Source organism: Acipenser ruthenus, chromosome 7 (genome assembly GCF_902713425.1).
Source record: "Acipenser ruthenus chromosome 7, fAciRut3.2 maternal haplotype, whole genome shotgun sequence".
In the NCBI taxonomy this organism is placed as follows: Eukaryota; Metazoa; Chordata; class Actinopteri; order Acipenseriformes; family Acipenseridae; genus Acipenser; species Acipenser ruthenus.
In genome coordinates, this window is record NC_081195.1 from 62,943,060 (window position 1) to 62,962,942 (window position 19,883).

General features: G+C 37.5%; 1 protein-coding gene across 22 annotated transcripts in view; it reads right to left on the reverse strand.

The window, feature by feature from the left end:
* Positions 1-2,498: 2,498 nt before the first annotated feature.
* The window catches only part of LOC117415753 (protein-methionine sulfoxide oxidase mical3a-like), a 103,813-nt gene continuing 86,428 nt past the window's right edge, over positions 2,499-19,883 (reverse strand). For 14 of the 22 annotated variants that reach the window (XM_059027536.1, XM_034922184.2, XM_034922185.2 and 11 more), the window contains 8 exons: positions 19,087-19,137; positions 17,189-17,296; positions 16,471-16,564; positions 14,125-14,175; positions 8,335-8,400; positions 5,824-5,923; positions 5,470-5,543; positions 2,499-5,197 (listed from right to left, as the gene is read on the reverse strand). In XM_059027536.1, the coding sequence (XP_058883519.1) occupies positions 5,013-5,197; positions 5,470-5,543; positions 5,824-5,923; positions 8,335-8,400; positions 14,125-14,175; positions 16,471-16,564; positions 17,189-17,296; positions 19,087-19,137 (729 nt within the window). In that variant the 3' untranslated portion in view covers positions 2,499-5,012. The other 8 variants (XM_059027544.1, XM_059027552.1, XM_059027538.1 and 5 more) reach the window with 7 other exon arrangements.

The window sequence follows — 19,883 nt, forward strand, 5'->3', positions numbered from 1 at the left end:
CAGAATCTTTGCAATACAGCTATGGCTAAACGTTTTACATCACCCTATACAAATAACTTTTTTTTTTTTTTTTTTTTTTTTTCATAAAGGCGAATGAAACCTGAATAATGTTACATTAACATTTTGCATTACATACCACTTTGTAGTTTTCCACATACTTCACGAAAAACTGACAAATTAAAAAGTGTGACACTTTGAAATCTACCATGAAATGCTGTACTACTATTATGGCTTCCGGTAGACTTTTTTGATTACATGTTAAATAAAATAATATCTAAATTATGTTTATTTTTATTTTTTTTTAAATGATGTCTCAATACTAAAATTCTAGGTGATGCAAAACTTTTGGCCATAGCTGTAGATGGTATGTAGTGTCAAAGGCACAAAGTTGGTTTGTTGACGCAGTGTAATGTAGCAGATTGCTGGCTTGGGTGTGTGGAAATGGGTAGATGCAACAGGTGGCCAGACTGCAGTCGCAGTCATGTTCATCAGTTGCACATTCATTAAATTCTGGACCTAAGGGAGTAAATGAATAGGGTATGTTGATCAAACACATGTACACATGAGGAAGCCAATGAGAGAAAATGTAAATGCATGAGCATAAAGCCTGTGAAGCAATGCCAAAAACATAACTGGAATAAAGCACTATGTCATGAGACGAATGCCTCAGACTAAAGCTGTATCTGAAGTAGTCTCAGGGGTACCGAACAATCAGCAGCACGTGCATTCACAGCAAGTTGCCATAAGGCATAGGCAAGTGTGGTAAAACTGTAAAATTTATAAGGGCGTCTGCTAAGAAATAAATAATAAAATTCACCTTGGTAAACTTGGTTTTTTTAAGCATATCATCATTGCCCTTCCAAACACTATCATATAATCAGAGGTGGGAAAAAACAATGACATTGCTGTACCTAAACCAACACTTTCTACACTCTGTGTGAATATTCAGACTTATTTTTCATCATTTCGGAGGGCAAACCCCATCCTATTTTGTTGGTTTTCCTGTAGCCCTCAGAGATAGTGACAAGGCTTATTCTACGGTCTCCTTTGTGTAGTTCTTTCAAATCCAAACCCATCCTGTCCTGAAAGAATTTAGACCTGAACAATTCAGCCAGATGCACAGCCCAACCTTTTTTCTGATAATCGCCTTCAGAGGAAACAGCAGAGGAGTGAGCAAAAAGAGTAGTTTTAGCAGATACAAAAGTAGTTTGACCCACCTATAATGCTTACAGGCATAGCTAGGGCTTGTGTAGTGGTGTGGACTAAACTGACAGTTCACATTAGTGCTACAACTTCTATTAAGGGGTGTTTTGCCAAACCCTTCTAAATGCAATCCACAATTGTATTCATTGAATTTGAATTTGTTCTATGCGGTGTGTTCTGTGGTTGTAAGCTTTAATCTACCATGTTTTTTTGCTGTGTAAGTTTCTGGGCCATTGTTCTGGCCTTCTTTGGTGATATATTTCTCCGAGAATCGTTGGTGCAAACAATATTCTATTTCAGTCCCACCTGGAATTCAACACTGGTTTAGATAGACGCATCCATAGTTGACAAGCCTTGTATGGTGACCTTCTGGGAAAAGTTATCATCCACTACAGTACCAAGTAGACAGTCCTTACTGTGTGCCTTTTAGTGTTTTTAAAAAATATTAGCGACCCCCAAATCGTAACCTAAGCACCCTCTTCTATTCAGTCTTGGGCCTCTATCAAGCTCAGCCTGTCAATTGTCAAAATTGTGGTTTTGTGACTAGAGTAAGATTTAAACCTTTGCCTCTAAAGGAAGATGCATGCAAGGCTAGTCAATTAGTCTGCTGCAAACTGATGGTTTTAAATTAATTAAAACATTAGTTAAGGTATAAAAAAACATTTTACTTAGTTTCAGTTGAATTAGAAATGTTTTCAGCAAACAATTCAGTAAATAGTAATTATTTCGCCAGCTCATTTGCTGGATAAGGAGGTGTGGTAACATCTTAAACAAATCCAAATGAAAGTTTAGTTAAAAGTCTGAATCACAGTAAACAACATGCCATCTCTTGAAGGTTTACACCAACACGCACACAAAAATACTTTCAATTTTCACCTCAGAGCCTTACCTTCTTTCAGGGTGTTTCTCAGTTTTAACAAAAATAACTTCCCTACGGTAACCACAAATGTTACTGTGAACCAGTCACTCCCCTTAACTAAATCATCAAATGAAGTCCAAAAGGTATTACGAACCCACCTTAGAGCGCTGGTCAGAACAGTGGTTAGTTTGCAGACCTCTCTTTGCCAGCACCAGTGACAAGGATGGGAAATGAGGAGCTGGCCTGTACATCAACCGAGTCAGAAAGGGTTTAACATGGAAATTGGGAGGAACCTGAATATGTTGCCTGACCGTGTACTGTATAATCAGTATTTAAGTCAGATGCGTGCTGAAACAGGTCTTCCACTTTGCTACAGCTACTTTGCTGAAGACTCTGTATTCATTGAAATCAAAAGCTTGACATTTAAAGACATCTCTATTTCAATAAATTATGACACTGCATTGCTTTATTGCCCACTTTCATTGCATTTCCAACATATTAAAATGCAGTGAAGCTACATAATGCACATACATTTCAGTCAATAACAGAAAAAAAAATACAAATTATGAAACTGTTTCTTTACATATCATACATTTTTGTTTTGACAACTGTTAATAAATAAAATGTTGCTGAAACATACCACACAGTCTCTACACAGTCAGTCAGAAACTATATAGGCTAGTACAACACCATTCAGTGATGGCTTTCACCCTATTTAAATAAACTCAGCTATGTGTGCAGGTGTCTGACAAACATCTGTGGTGAGGCCCTTCTAATGGACGGTATACTGATATTCAACAAGGCTTGACCTCCAGATATAATCCCATCTGCTCTTTAAATGAGTGGTTTACAGAGAATTACAGGATAATGCAGGTAAACTTACATCATCTCCTGCTTGTGTCAACTTGACAATTTCTTTTAATTATCTGTATTCATTTTTCAGTGACAGAACAGGCTTTGCTTTTTCACAACTGTTAAATACTGTACCACTTAGTGTTGAAACAGTCAAGTCTGACATTCACATCAAGGTGGATTCAAATTAATCTGCTGCTAATGTATCAATTGATTCCTCCAGAAAAAGCTACAGACTGTTAAGTTGTATAAAATGATTTAACTGTTCATCTGTTACTCTTTGGTGGCAGTATTTATTATATAGTGTGCAATATTGTACAGTATGTAATTAGAGCACTGAACAAAAGACGATGTAATGACAAATTAGTATAAAAAACAGTTGCTATATTTCTGCTTTCTCTCCATAGATATTCCCAACTGTATAATTCAAGTTTTTATTACTTGAATACTAAGTTCTGTCAGTTTGTATTTCTCCCACATGACCTGTAATGTTAAAAGCATACCTAATGCAGTCTCTCTAGCACACAAAGTTGTTTTTTTTTCTTTCTTTAAATACTGTCAAGAGAAAAAAATGTATTGACATGATGCTTTGCGCAATGTCTCTCTCCTTGTACGACTATATATATATATGTATGTATGTATTGATTGTTTTTTAACGTTGTATTTAATGTACTATGCCCTGTATTTCACTGTATTTAATGTATTATGCATTGTTCCTCACTATCTTGTAAAGCGCTTTGTGAAGGTGGTCCACTATAAAAGGCGCTAGATAAAATAGTTGTATTTATGTATATATGCATGTATATAGAAAAGAGAGAGATAGAAAGAAAGAAAGAAAGATAGAAAGAAAGATAGAAAGAAAGAAAGAAAGAAAGAAAGAAAGAAAGAAAGAAAGAAAGAAAGAAAGAAAGAAAGAAAGAAAAAGAAAGAAAGAAAGAAAGAAAGAAAGGAGAGAGAGAGACACACAGCCAGCAGAAACTGTATTCAACCCAGTGCATCAATTGTATAGTAATACAGTGTACCTTGATAGGGTATGTAGAGCTCATTGGTTCTTCACCATCTAAAATAGGTATTAGATCTCAGAAACAATAATGTAACATCCTGCATGGCATATTTGGAAAAGGAAAAAAAAAAAAAAGGTGTACTGGTAATATCAATTTAGGAGACTATTGCCACTGAGCCAGTCATTTGACAGTGCACACCCTGGCTACCTCACTTCCACATTGACGTTTCCATCACAATAATGTCTTTAAAACGGACAGCTGTCTTTCAACTAACAGGGCCACTGTAGGATTGAACTGAAGCGGCAGTAGTCCTAAACTTTTTAAAGTCATAAATAGACAATTAGAACTTGAATACAGGTCTCTAACAGATGTGGTCAATACAAGAAATAAACAGTCCTTGTGCAAAAAAGGGAAAGATCCACAGAGAGGTATACTTTCAAAATGGCAGCACGCTTAGACCACAGTTACATCAGGTAGCTTAATCATTAGCTGTTTTGGGGGCCTCGGAGTGAGTTCAATGGATAGGATAGAAACTAGGCTGGTAAGAGCCAAAAGTAGAGGGGTTCCATTCTTGAAGTCTGGATCAAGTTGCACCTCAGTTTCACTGTAACATTCAATAAATACATATTTGCAGTTAAAACTAAACTGGTCTTCTCAGTTGACTTATTTTATACACACACATACACAGTTTATATATATATATATATATATATATATATATATATATATATATATATATATATATATATATATATATATATATATTTTAAAAAAAATCTATAAAATCAGCAGGACTCTTGCATTCTGTTTCTCTTCCTATTCCCTGCATTTCAGGAAAGATGTAATTATTTCCTCAAGTAGCGAGGGTCCAAACTTTTTTTTTAAATATATTTTAAAAACTTCTCCCCTTTTTTTTCTCTTTTACCCAGGCAGAGGTGCTCATTGTGATGTATTTGTAAACTTTGTACAGCACGGAAGGCAGGCATGCTTGTAACGCATTCCAAAACACTCCACAGAAGAGGAGCTACTCCAGGGTTTCTCCAACAGCAGCAGCAAGGCCAAGTACGGGAGTGCTCAAACACCGCAGTGGGGGCTCATGACCAGTTCAAGTTGAAACCCTTGGAAAGCATGACCTCCTCCAGGTCCTTATCCTCCTCTCGCTCACTCAACCTCTGCTCCTCCAGAAGTGCCACCAGCGAGTCCCTCTGCTCCACCACCTCCAGCATCTCATTCAGGATGTGCTTCTCCTCTGCAAGCTCCTCCTCTGTCTTCAGGTGGTCTGCAACAGAGAGACCAGAGATTACCAAGGCAAATCACTTTTTTGTTTACATAACAAATGTAAATTCTGAACAGATAAACTAATTTTGACATACAAGTGGTATAAAAAGGATAACTGATGCAAGACTATTAGATAGATTATATATATATATATATATATATATATATATATATATATATATATATATATATATATATATATATATATATATATATATATAAAATAAATGTAATATAAACCTTTACATCACCCAATCAGAATAGGGTTCTTACCATCAACAGCCATGCGTTCTCTCAGCTCTTGCTGTAACCTGCTCTGACGATCTTCAAGCTCCAGTTCTCGGGCACTAAAAAAAATAAATAAGGTGAAGTGCTACATGAAGCACAGCAAAAGACAAGAAAACACACTGCACAATTTAATGTCAGGTGAACGACAAAAAACAATGCACACAAATATGTGAACCATCAGACTTACATTTGGTAGATATTCTTGCATTTCTATTAATAATCAGCAATTCTATTCATTTAGCATCAAGTCTCATAAAAAGCCCCAATACAATTGATTTTGCCAAATGTGCCGTCATGCATGTATGATTGAATTATTTGAATATATAAATCAATACTCACAATATCATGAGCTCAGATTCATAGCGCACCAAGGCATTTTTCTCTTGGACTAGCTTGAACCACTCCTGCATTAGCTTGGGATCATCCTTCTTGCCCATTCCTGCAAAAAGTGAAAAAAACAAACAGTCAAATACTGTATCAAGAAGAAAAGAGCAATCCATGTGGTGCACACAGGTTGGGTGGGAAGTGACACAGGCAGTGCAATGAAAGCCAAGCTCAAGATGTATTTGCTGAAGAATGAAAAAGACTGGTACTAAAAACTAGAGAAGGAAAATCAGCAGGGTGCTGTGGGGATCCCTTTCTCTTTTAAACTTCTTCCACCCTTGTACAGATAACTTCAGAAGAGTGGCAAAAGATTACAGGCTCCCCCTGCAAAGCTAGATTGATTTTGAGAGAAATAAGGCGATTCCCCTCCCCCAAACGCTGGAGTAGTCCTTCTCAATTGCTGGATCTTTCAAATACTGAATTAATTTTAGGAACTTAACATTTTATTATCCATAGTATCTTTGTATACTTTGCAGCCAATGGCCTGTTGGCATGTCCCATCTGCATAACTGCTATGCAGAGACTCTCCAAATATTTAGACCCAAAATATGTCCATTCCTGTGATGTGCACTAAAAAATGAAATACAACAGAACGATATTAATATATTGAGTTCAGGCACGGTCGAGAGGAGTTTATAAAAGTTTCACACACACAGTACAACATCCAACCCTTCACGGATATATGCATCCTGCATGGGGACTCTGGGTATTTGCATGCAGACCCACTTGTGCAGTTGCATTGACATGCAATCTGCAACCAGTACCGTCAATTGAACAGCAAGTAAGGCCAGTCCATGTGTGAAAGCAAATGAGCCTGCAGCTGAAACCAATTTTCTGTCACACATGTGTGGAGTAAAAGCTTTATAAAAATGAGGGTTAGGGGACCTGGAAGGAATATGACACTCAGATGGGAAGTAAATCAGTAAAACAAACAAACAAACAAACAAACAATACATTAATAGAATGGTGGGTGAATTTAGAAATGGAATGAGACGGCTGGTTTCCTTTGTTAAGGGGGGGGGGGGGTAGGGGGGGTGAGGGCAGAGAGGCAAAGCAGAGTCCCGTGGAGCAAGACAACTTTATAGGAAGTTTTTAATTTGTAACTTTTTACAATGGCGCTAAACACATCGTACAGTATCACAATTGAGATTATATTATTATTCTCCATTTAAAAAGGATGTTTTTTCATACTGCATTCAAAGCCTGTTGATCAATTACAACACTGGAACCACCACTGCAACGTACTTACTCCCAAAGACCACTAAAAACATATTTTCATTTTCCCCAAAAACAAAACGTGACTAAGATTAACTGTAATCTTTCTAATTTACAAATTGAAAAATCCAGTCATATATAACACTGAATATACAGAAGTTATAACCATTTTCCACTGTACCTTTAGAGTACAGGTACGTACTCTATGGATCAACACTTCTAAAACTTCTTGGCTAGGGATATTCATCCCCGGTGGGTTCAAACTAGTCTTCGGTGCACACCTAGAATTTTACCACATTTCAGGAAGTATTGTGGACATGCAGCAGCATCCACAGTGCTGGTCTTCAGGAATGATGTCCATTGGTAACCAGCGATATGTAGAGAGTCACCAAATAGGAGCAAAAGAGCCACATTCATAAAATACCACTGCGCTAAATTTGCCCCATTTTTTTGTAAAAGCTAATGTCACAGAACTGATGTTAACGTGATAGTAAATAGGTAGTCTTCAAAAAAAGAAGATGGAACCGACAACTCCAACTCCTTACTGCACACACTGCCTTTTTGTTTTTCTGAAAAATTCTGAGATCAGTCCCCATGTTCTGTAGATTATCTACATGCCCATAATCTTCGTATTTCACATCAACAACAATTCAATGGAAGGATTACTTGATACACAACGCACGCCACGTTTAAAAACCATGGGCTCTATTCACAAAGCTTTAAAACTTACGAGTTGTTTAAAATAATGTTTTTTCAAAGTACAAACAGATTTTGAAAAAAACATTTTTCTTTTTAATTACAAGTACTCATGAAGCCCTATGGGACTAACAATCTTCCCCATTACACTGAAATCATCTAACAATGGCACATGTGAATGGAATGAGGAAGGCTGCGACAGAACCCAGAACCTCTTGGAATGATTAGAGCTCTATTTCACAATAGCACTGACTTTGAATTACTGTGCGAGTAGTCTTTTGGATTACTGGGTCGTCTGTGTGCCACTTTAAATTATTCCCAACAAAAGCTTTAAAATACCAGAAATGTTGTTATTATTGCCGGACACACTGCACCCTAGGGAAATCTACTAAGCCTCGCTCTCTCACACACACACACACACACACACACACACACACACACACACACACACAACACAGAAAAAAGGGGAGGCAGTTCCTGGGAGGTTCTGCTCATCCAGTTGCTGCCATGACAACCCTGCTGCAGCGAATGGCACGTGAGGCGAGGTTACATTACCTTCGTGGGTACAGCAATGGCAGAAGGAGATAGGTCTTCGGCGAGGGGTCCCCACATTGGGCTCAACTTCAACAACACAGGGCAGGAGTGGGAAAAGCAAAAAGACAGAGAAAGAGAGGGGGAGAGAAAGAGAAAGAAAGGGAGGGACGCAGGGAAATAAGCGACAGAACCGGGCCACAGCACAGGAGAACAGACATAGGGAAGAAGGTAACAGGTGGATGAAAACAGGGAGAAGGAGAAAAATCAAAAATAGCAATAGGGCGGGAAAAAAAAAAAGAAGAGGGACGTCGCTGTTCACCATTATAGAACAAAACAAAAAACAAGTCAAGAGGAAAGGGCGAGTAGAATGCTAGAAGGTGTTTTTAAAAAGGAGATGTTTATTTTTTATCTTTCTTTAAACTTCAGTGTTATGGGAGTGTGATTTAATCTCCTATCTTTTTTTTTTTTTTTTTTTTTTTTTTTTTTTTAAAGTAGTCGTTGTCAATTGATTTTACCCCGCTTTTCTCTCGATTTTAGGCTCAGCTCACCGCTAGCACCCTCGCGCTGACTCAGGAGCACTGAAGACGAACACACGCTGTCATTTGAAACCGACCGCTTCTTTTCACTCTGCAGGCCCGCCATGCAGCCAACCCAGAGCTTCAGCATCGGAGGACAACGCAGATCTGGGCAGCTTACAGGCAAGCCTGCAGGGGCCTAGCCAGTCTACAGGGGTCGTTGGTGCGTGGTGAGCTGAGGACACCCTGGCCAACCTAAGCCCCACCCCCCAGCGCTATGCCAATTGTGTGCCACACCCTGGGAACTCCCATCCACGGTCGGCAGCGGAATAGCCTGGACTCGAACCGGTGACCTACAGGGTATAGGGCGCATCCTGCACTCCACGCGAAGCGCCTTTACTGGATGCACCACTCGGGAGCCCCCTTGAAATGCTCTCTTATTCACTAGTTTCTCTCTCAACTTGGCTTAAAATCAGCAAAGACCACAAGTGAAATATGGTGGTCTCAACCTAGCCCCCAGTAAATATTTGTCCACGCCAAAAACCTGAATAGCAGGGTGACCTTCAAGTGAGAATCCAGATACACTGGCTGACTGGGGCTTGCTGAAACAGTACATGCACGTCAGTCACTCACCTTTGAAGAACACTAAATTCACACACTGAATACAAGAATACAAATCCTACATCCTATATCTGTGTTTTGTACTTGGAGGGAGGGGGGACCTTTCACTTTCTACAGTTTCTAGTTTCTACACTTTCTAGTTCAGATAACTCACTTTCTGGCTAGCTTAGGTGATACTGTTCAAATTAGTTAAGATTTTTTAAAAATAGTAGTTGTGTTTAGACCTTTAGAACTAGCAGTACCTAAATGGAAAAATAAATAAATCAATCAAAACAGCCTGTATGCAAGAAAATTTAATGCAAGAAAAAAAAAAAAAAAGTCAACAACTTTAGAGAATCTCAAGAAAACAAAACACACCACCACTAGACATCGTACATTCAAAAAGACAGATATTCAAGATGACACATCCTGGGGAAAATACCATCATAAGGGACTATCACAGAAAGAGACAGACAGCTGAGAGATCATCCACAGTACAGCCCTGTGGGTTCGTACTGCAATCATTAAATTAAACAATCACTCCTTGCTTAACTGTGGAACAATGGCCTGCAAAGAGCCATGACTTGCACCCAACAATTCCAAAGCAGATACAGTTAAACCTGTATTAAAAAAAGAGTACCAGTCAATGATGGCCATGCTGAAGCAGCACAATACCAATATTGCCCCATATCAAAGCTTTGGACCTGGTCATTCCAAGAAGATTTAACTGTACAGTATATGGTTTTAATTATTTGTTTCTGAAAACCATGGCAACAGGTAGCAAGACTGGTCTCTTTGAAGTCTGATTAACAGTGTATGAGAAACATTCTTTTTTTGTAGAACGCACACACATGGATGAACTGGGTGATGGTTAGAATTACTTACTTTCATACCAATCACAGAGGCCAGGCTAAATACATCCTTCTCAACAGTTTTATCTTAAAATAAAAAACCAGAAATTAAATATATTAGACAACCAAGTGGTAACCATCCAATTTGAAAGACCATGGAAATCAGTGTTGAGAATAATTTATTGTAAAAGGTCATAAACTAGTAGACCAATATATGCTACTACTTCAGAAGAATTTATGAACATGAAATCCATGAGAGGCAGAGTATAGGCAACATTGGAAACAGGTATGGACTATATACCGTCCCAAAAGACCTAAGGCTCCAGAATCTTGGTACACCAACATTTGACAAGGTTGCTATGGACTTCTGAAGTCCCTTTTTTGATCATGGACATTACAAACCTACTGCTTAGTATGAGCATTCTGATAACACACAATAGTGTGATGTATGCAATACCTGAAGAATTATGGGCTGCAGATGAAGGTCTGTTACATCCACCCCTGCAATAGATGCATTAAAATTGCAAAAAAAAGGTACATCAGCCTAACCTACATCCACTATACTGTCGTTAAGAGGCTAAGACTCTCAAGAACACAAATCAGTGCTAAAGTATGTCCTAAACCCTCATACCATCAGGATGCTGAATGAAACAATAATCTCAAATATACCAGCACAGCACCATTTCCACTCCCTGAGAGTGACAACACAGCCAGGCTAAGAAAGGTCATAAATCATGTACTGTATGCACATAAGAGCCAGACCTATGGAATAGAATTAGCTTTAAATCATACTTTAAGCCCCCTCACGCATCGAATCTATAAAATCACATGCCCATCATGTTGGTCTTCAATGTAATTCCATGCACAACAAGCACAGCATGGCTAATATTCAAGAGCGCAGGACGCCGCACTTATAAAGCAGGTGCTGAATCTCCTGGTTTTCTATCCTTAAACAAATCAACAGAAGTGGCAAATATAAAAAAAAAACAAATACACAGTCAATCTTGAAGCCACAAAACAACCAAACTAAATACCTCAACCCTAGACTTATTGTATCTTCTTGAAGGCCATATGTAATCTGTGTTTACTAAATAATACAGACCCACATAATGAGGTTCTAGTTTGGTAACTAGCTCCACTTCCTTTTACACAACATATTTTGATCTAACCTGAATTTAAGTACTTTACACATTTCATTTTATCAACTATACAAGACCTGAAAGCTATAAGGGAATACAGTTATTATTCTATGGTTAGTTGGAGATCACACAGTATGTTCTCAGTGTTATACCATAAGAGCCAGAGGTGCACAGCAGCTCCAATGGAAAAAAATAAATAAATAAAAAATCAGCACACAATGCCACCACTGAAAGCATGGAACACATCGATAATGAAAATGACGACACGATGGGAATGAGTTAGGTGGGGGAACGAGTCCAGAATAAAATGCAACATTATTTTATTCTTATTGCAGTAATACAATACAAATTTCTGAGCAGAGTTGCGTTGTTTGAATGAGAGATCATTCAATACAAGAGACTAATAATCACAGTTAAGTTTAAAACATGTAAAAATAAATATAAAACGATTCAGTTGGTCTAATGATTAAATGAAGTTATTCGACTGACCAACTATTATTGAGAACTGCAGTAGATACCCAGAGGATGAGCACAGTCTTTCTTCGGCAACTGCCCACAGCCACCCCGGCTGATGGCAAAGAAAGACTTTAGTGCGCCCTGTTGTAACAAATGAAAGGCTGATGGAAAGTAACACAGCAGTGTTCATCCTCTGGGTATCTACTGCAGTTCTCAATAGTTGGTCAGTTGAATAACTATTTAAATCATTAAACCAACTGAATCGTTTATTTATTTTTGACATAAAATTCGAAGCTAATTCAGCATCTGCCCGCTGCAGCTGGGCATTTTGCCAACTGCCCGGGCATTACGGCAACAGTCCATAAAACACTCTAGAAGTAGTGAATTGAATGATTCAGGGTTAGGGTTAGCTTCGGTTCAGATAACAAAGACGGTTCAGATAACTAAGACAGTTTCAGATCAGATGATATAGACTCCGCAGTCTGACTGAGTTAGGCTTTCCAGTTAGGCTACAAGCTATATTTTGGATTTTTTTTCATTTTTTTTTCTTTTTTTTTAAGACACTGCAAGAGCTTGTAACTCAGGCACCTTTTTTTGTATTGGACATTTTAATACTATAGTGCCACTTTGGATTTATTAATTTATTATTTCGTGTTGTGTTTTCACACTGGACACTGCAATTTCTTAATTGCAGAGATTATGTTAAAGCCCTTTATTTTAGTGGACCGAAAATGTCAGGTGTTTATATATTTTTTAAATGTAGCAACTTTTATTTTAGCGTTTTTCACCTATAAAATGTATAACATTTCACCATTAAATATGTTAACTGCATTTCTTGATTCTTTATCATAACCCTGTGTGCTGTGCTCTATCTTTGAATTTTAAGCATGCCTAATGGTAAACGTAATCTGATGTGTGTGTGTGTGTGTATACACACACACATATCTATATCTATTGCTATACACACACACACACACACACACACACACACACACACACACACACACACACACACACAGCAAGAGACAACAGATATACTATACGTATTTTAGGCTTAAAGATCAGCAGATTATGTCCAGTATTACATAATTACATATTAGGCTAATGGATTATGCAATGAACAAGAACACAATGTAATTACAGGGAACATGGAGTGACAAGCTCTTTTTGACATCTAAGCCGGGATTCTCAGATAAGTATCTGTTGTAAGTCACACAGGGGCAATGCAGTGAAAGCATCAGTGTTGATGGCTCACTGTTAAAACGAATACAGCACAAAGGTGACGATGATGGGACTAGAACACTGAACTGAAGTAAAAACTAGTGGGAAATCTTTTAGTAGAATAAAAGAGACAGGGGGTACAGTGTACCACTTTCCAGTTCAATAACATAGAAACCATTTGTTATGCTCTTAAACCAAAAAACAGGAAATAGTACTCTCTAAAAGCCACATTCCAAAACAGATGTACTAGACACTTGACTGCCACCACCACTAGACTTTTCTATATAAAACAAAAAAACTAAAATATTAAGCATTAATAAAATTCACCCTGGTTGCTATTTCACACAATGGTTGATACCCAGGGTGAAAATGTCACTCGGGCTGGAATTTAAATTTAATTATGGCACTATACTGCAGCTTTAAATGATGTACCTTATAACAAAAACAAAACTAGTACAAAACTATTAAAATGGCTCAATCTTATCTTTGTTTTGTTATGTTGTAGTTTGTAATGCTGTAGAAGGATAGCAGCACCACAATACATTAAGAACCCTTATCCCAGCATACTGTACATGCTGCTGTTCTGGAACAAAAGAAATCACTATTGAACAATTAAACTTGGCAGGGGGAGGTGCCAAATAATGGGCAAGAAGATTTTAGGGCTATTGCCACAAGCCCTGTAACTGAAACAAAATCTGGTAGCTAAAAAAGTTGTTTTATTATGTTGTAACTAAAGTGAGTGCATACTATTCACACTGTGGCAATATTGACACAAGTATACTTAACTAACAATTGTAGATTATTTATGATCAAACCCAGAAGTATTCATTAGAAGCAATTCAATAATTAAACTTACTATGCCTACTCTGTACAGTTAATATCTTTGTGCCCCCCTCCCCCCCTTGTACTTGAACTGGAAAGGGTTTTTAATTTAGTACCATTTCAGGAGTAAGGCAGGGGACAGAGGCTGGGGTACAGGTGCAGGGGGGTTAGCTGTTAGTTTGGAGCGAGAGGATTTGAAATACATACCACCCAGATGCAAGTCGATGATTTCACTGTAATTAGACTCTCCCCAATAGTCTACAATAAGGATATATTAAAGTCGGTTATTACACACAGCCCTATCGTGGGCAACATCTGTAATGAGAGATCATGCATGTGCACACCCCCATGCACACAAATATATATATATTTGTCTATAGCTGAGATGATGAGTAGATTTGCTGTTTGTTTGGATTTACATCTAAAGCTACGTATTGTGCATATACGGCATGTGTACACGATACAGTACACAATAAATACAACTTTTAATTGATAATATTTGTTGCAACGTGTAGTGAGCATGCAGACATTAAAATAAATAAATAAATAAATAAATAAATAAATAATTTAAATAAAGACCTTGTGCTGCTTCATACAAATCAACATGCAATTTGTAGTGTTGTTTCGGACAGTAACTCCTGAAAACGTAAAAGATTAACTTAATTTCATTGCATGTTTTTTAAATATCAATATACACGCACACATACACCATCACACAAAATATTTGAGAGTCAAAAACTTGACTAAGTGCAGTGACTTCATTTACAGCTGTGCAGTTTATAGTATGTTTGTTTGTAAATGTTTGTATCAATAAATGTTGATCAAGCTGCTGTACATGACTTACAGCTTAAGCTTAACAGAGTGCATACATTATATATGCATCTGTTAAACACACACAGACATATATCCATGTACAGTACATACACAAATCTATATTAGGCATGCATTTTTTTTTTTTTAATTCAGTTTGCATGCAATTCACAGAGAAAAGAAAACAGGTAAAGGGGGGAGTTGATGAGAAGAGAGCATTGTTTTGAAAGTCAGAAAAAGAAGATACTGGAATTACATCTCCATAACTACACGTTGATTGTCATGCCCAGCGTTAATCTATTGGACTGGGTCCACTCATTCAAATGGAAATCTGGGTTACTCTTAAGCAAGTGTAAGAACCACCTGTCCAACTCTGCTGTTTTAAGGCTATACCATCTACAGGGAGAATAAGATCCCTTCATCTTCACAAGAACTGAATTGAGAACAAAACGTTATGTTAAATGAGGGGGGAGAGCTTAGTGCATACTACAAGCATGCAAAAAGTTCAAAGTAGCGATCAAAATGGTAAATACAGGTCTGAATAAAACCGCTATGCCATGTTTGCTGTCAATATTGGTATTAAGCAAGTAACAGAACTATAGAGATTCTAAATATAGAATTCTTGATGTTTGTACATAACATTTACAAATACAAAAGCAACACAATTTAACACAGAGCAAACAAACAAACTAATCATTTTGATTTCAGACAAATAGCAAAACAAGCAATAAGATGTAACACTGTATATGATTTGATTATTTATTACTGTGATTTCATGTAATTTTGGACTCGGTTCTACTTGTCAATGTAGCCAAGTAGAAAAATTAAAAACTGTCCACCGCTGAACATAATTACATCTCTAGGCAACATAAGACAAAACATGTACACAGAGCTTTACATTTAAAATTGATGTCAAACAAAAGCAGCAGAAATAAATAAAAAGCACATCATTGGCCAGGGTAAAAAGTATGTCCATTCCATTCAAAGTGAACCCTATACTGCTTTTCTACCACAAATGTTTTTTGAAAAAGGTTTCCTCTGTAATTGGTATGCCTATATTGGTAATTAAGGCCTCCCTAAGAATCTGATTCTAAGAGTTAAACACGTAACATTTTGTGGCCCACTGCCCTGTGTGAAATCTGAGTATTTGATGTGTCCTTGACTTTGCTTTGCTCTTAGTTCTCTGAATATGTCTTTGCCGAATGAAATCCAAGTTGTACTAACCTTTTTACTGCCACCCACACCCCCCTCCCAACACAAACAAGAACGAAAGACAAAAACATGAGCTTAAGTGTTCAAAAGGACCAGTCATGCTTGCTCTTGGCTGGGTTTCAAGTATTGTATAATGTGATTCTTCAATAAAGTATCATTTTAGAACAAATATTCTTGAAGAACTCACAAACTGAAAGTCACACAGGACATCTCCCACTCTGTTGTAAGATGCAACTGACTGCTCAGAAAGAAACCAAAAGAGACCGATTCTGATACTCAGTCATCTTGAGCAGCTATGGTATAGACATCTGTGATAATCCCTTTTCAGCAGTGCTATGGTCCTCCAATGGCCAGTAGAGGATTAATGGTATACAATGCTTGAATTGGTGCACAATGTACACACTTGTCCAATTTTAAAAACTAGGTACCCATTCAACCACCTCAATGCAAATTTTGTATTTTTGGGCTTGAATTGTTAACACTGTCTCTTGTAGGCACACTAATCGCTTCATATTATGTGTAAACATGTACCTGCTTCCCCTCGCAAGGCTTTCTCCACCGCGACTCCCCGTTCCTCCAGCTGTCTCTGCTTCTCCTCCACCTGCTCCAGCTGCCTCTGGATAATCTGTCGCGCATGAGAATATTTAGCATTCATTCACTCTCACACACACACACACACACACACACACACACACACACACACACACACACACGTTCATGCAATTCTCAAAGAGAAACCAGCTAAAAATTAAATTTACACAAATTTTACTAAATGCAAAATAATGGTAGATTTTTTATTTTATTTATTTTATATCATTTTTTCATGACTTAATTCTGTTCAGACTACCAACAGCTGTTAGGTCTTTGCTTCATCAGAGGCACCAGAGATTATTTTTCAGACCACACTGGCATTGATTAAGGTGCATTCATCTCTGCGTTTTCCAGGTCTTCATCAAGACAGACAGAATTCTGGTTCATTCATGTTTTCTAATATAGGTTACCAATTTGTTCACCAACTGAAAACAAGGATTAACAGTGGGAATCATACTTGTATCACTATCATGCTTGTACTGTATCTTGCCCTTCATTGTCCTAAAAGAGATACACAGATTGCCTCTTGGCTTGGTTATAGTACTAAACCGCAGCCAAGCCTTGATAAATTAGTACACCAGAGAACTTGGGTATTTGTGGTGTAATAAGATTGGCCTATCTGCCTACTGTGATGTGGAGCATATCTGCTGGCAATTACCTGTGCTCTGTGTAGCCGCTTCAGCTCTTCCTGTTTGGCTTGTCTGCGGGCTGCTTTCTGGACTCTTCTGGTTATCTTGGCATTTAGTTCTTCCTCTGTATATGTTTTCTGAAATCCAAAACACTTAGGTCAAGAGTCAACACCAACACTACAGGAAATTTATGAGCGGATTTACCTGGGGTGGATTCAATGAAATAAAATACATTGCGGCTTTATAACTGCAGGTTATTTCCCTGTCTTGTGGAGATATTGAACCCAACAAAGATGTTTGGGGAAATGTTAATTCAATAAAAACCCCAAATGAAAATGCTTAGTCGTTATTCTGAATTTCACCATTAAAACAGAGACATACTGTTGTAGTTAATAAAATAATGAAACAATACTTTAACTGTTTCCACCCCAAGTCAATAAAGAATCAATGGGTTTGAAGACATCATAACCCGAGAGACTGTGCAGCTAAATGTGTTTTATAGGTCTATAATATTGATTGTAAGCAGGATTATCAGGAAATCAGGAGAAGTTCAAGCAGGGGTTGCTTTTCTTTCTTTATTAAGAATGCAGGGATCAGTTTTCTAGCCAATGCTAATAAAGGTACAGCATAGTGCTCTAGTGAGTATGAATGTTCTGTGGTTTGATTTCTTCTGAGTGGACAATGCAGGATTTACACCAAAAAAATAAATAAATAAATAAATAAATAAAACAAATGGGTTTCTGTACGAGCAAAACTTTGGATCCCTTTTTCGGAACTAAATCAAAACTTGGAGGAGCACATTTAAAAAGTGGTTATGAAAAGCTTATTGCTCAGACTTGAACACTACTGTGGATGTTTAATGCTGACACTACATGGATACCCATCCTACACTGTTTTCCTACAGCAAGTCATTTGTGTATCTCTTACCTCAAGCTCAATGCTGTGAGGTCAGTCTTAAATTGGAACACATGGACGAGGGAAACACTGGGGCAGAGGGGGCTAATATTCTGAAATATTCTCTGCTGCTTCTCTCACATTGTTTCAAAATCACTGCAGGGCTGGGCAGACATGCTCTTACAGCAGCCTCACAGGTACAAGGGAAAGTGGGATTTGATTCAGGTTTGCAAGGTGTAAAAACATAACCAAAATACACATTTTCTTTTTTTAAATTTCCCCATTCATGTGTGGCAATATAAGAATGAACAAACATTCAATGTTCATGTCAGAGATAGAGGAGAATGAACCATGTTAGCTAGAAATAAAATTTGAAAAGGTATAAGCGTTCAGGAATGTTGTCATAATACATTTTCTTGCCTCTTGTTAGCTATAGCAATATTATTAATGGTCCACCTTTTCTTCTTTGTATAGATTTTGTATTTCAGTTTGAAATAAGCAGATATTTCAACACTACACAAATGTCAGCTGCTTCCTGGTACCTAATGCATAGCTGCAATGGAATATATCCTGAATTAAGTGAACCAGAAGCTCATCAGAATAAAAGGGTGACCAGTAATAATGTTAATAAAGCAAGGATGGGGAACACAAACCTTTCTTTTTTTGCTTGGAGACATTTAAAAGTAAACAAATAAATACAGTAAAATAAGAGACAGTTTTGATATAATGAAAGCACAACAGCCAGTGAATTTTCTATTAGGAAACAGCATCCCGACCCAGTCACCCCTAAATCCCCAAGACTGCTTCAGCTCAAGCTTGGTGTAAATGGGTTGATAGCGCCAGTACCTGTCTATTCAGCAATAGTAATTAAACCTTATGGAGAATACCAGCCCTCACTTTCTCTGCTGTACCGAATGCATGCATTTGGAGAAGTGTGTTGGTAAAACAAGGTGGAACATGCTATAAAATGAACCTGATGTGTTAAGAAGGCTGCGCATGCATCGGCTGTGGTCAATGGGAATGCGCACACTACCTTTGATGCGTATGATCTCTTGAATGCCAAGGCGTGGGGAACATAAACAGACTTTGAAACAAACAAACAGAAAACAGAACATAAATAACAAGGAAGCAATTAAATGCATGAGTTAATTAATGTAATGTTAAAATAATCAAAACAGATGCACTGATTAATGAAATCAAATACAAAAACTGTTAAAATAATAATTGAACACAAAGAGAACACAACACTCATTCACGCACAAACAGACACACACACACACATCAACAGACACTATATGCATAAGCCTGGGTTGGTAGGCTTCTCCTATGCTGTTCTTCCAAGGTATATTGACTTGAACTGTAAAAGGTTGGTTTGTGCACCACACTGTTGGTGAAAGCTTGCTCCTCAATGCAAATAAAATTGCAAGGTTATGTGGCAAGATGACTATGTAATTAAAACGGGTCTACTCAAAACTGAACAGCTATTGCTAGAGAAAATCTAAATAAACTATTTGATTTTCATTCTCAATGTTGTATACTGGGAATTAGAAGTTGGTTTATTTTTCTTTAATTCATTAAGTTTTTCGGTAAAAAATACTGATTACCACCAGTTGTTATTATTTTATTTATTTTTTTAATTATTTTTTTATATAGACCCAGGTCAGAATCGAGAATTGGGAAGACCCATAGCTGGATGGCATGGTTTACATGCATCCAAACCTGAAGCCTGAACTCGATAATGGATCACCCTTACCTTGCAGAATCAGGCAAATTTGTATGCAACGTGTCTTGAAATTACTGCAACCTGCTCTATATATCTCATTTGCATTG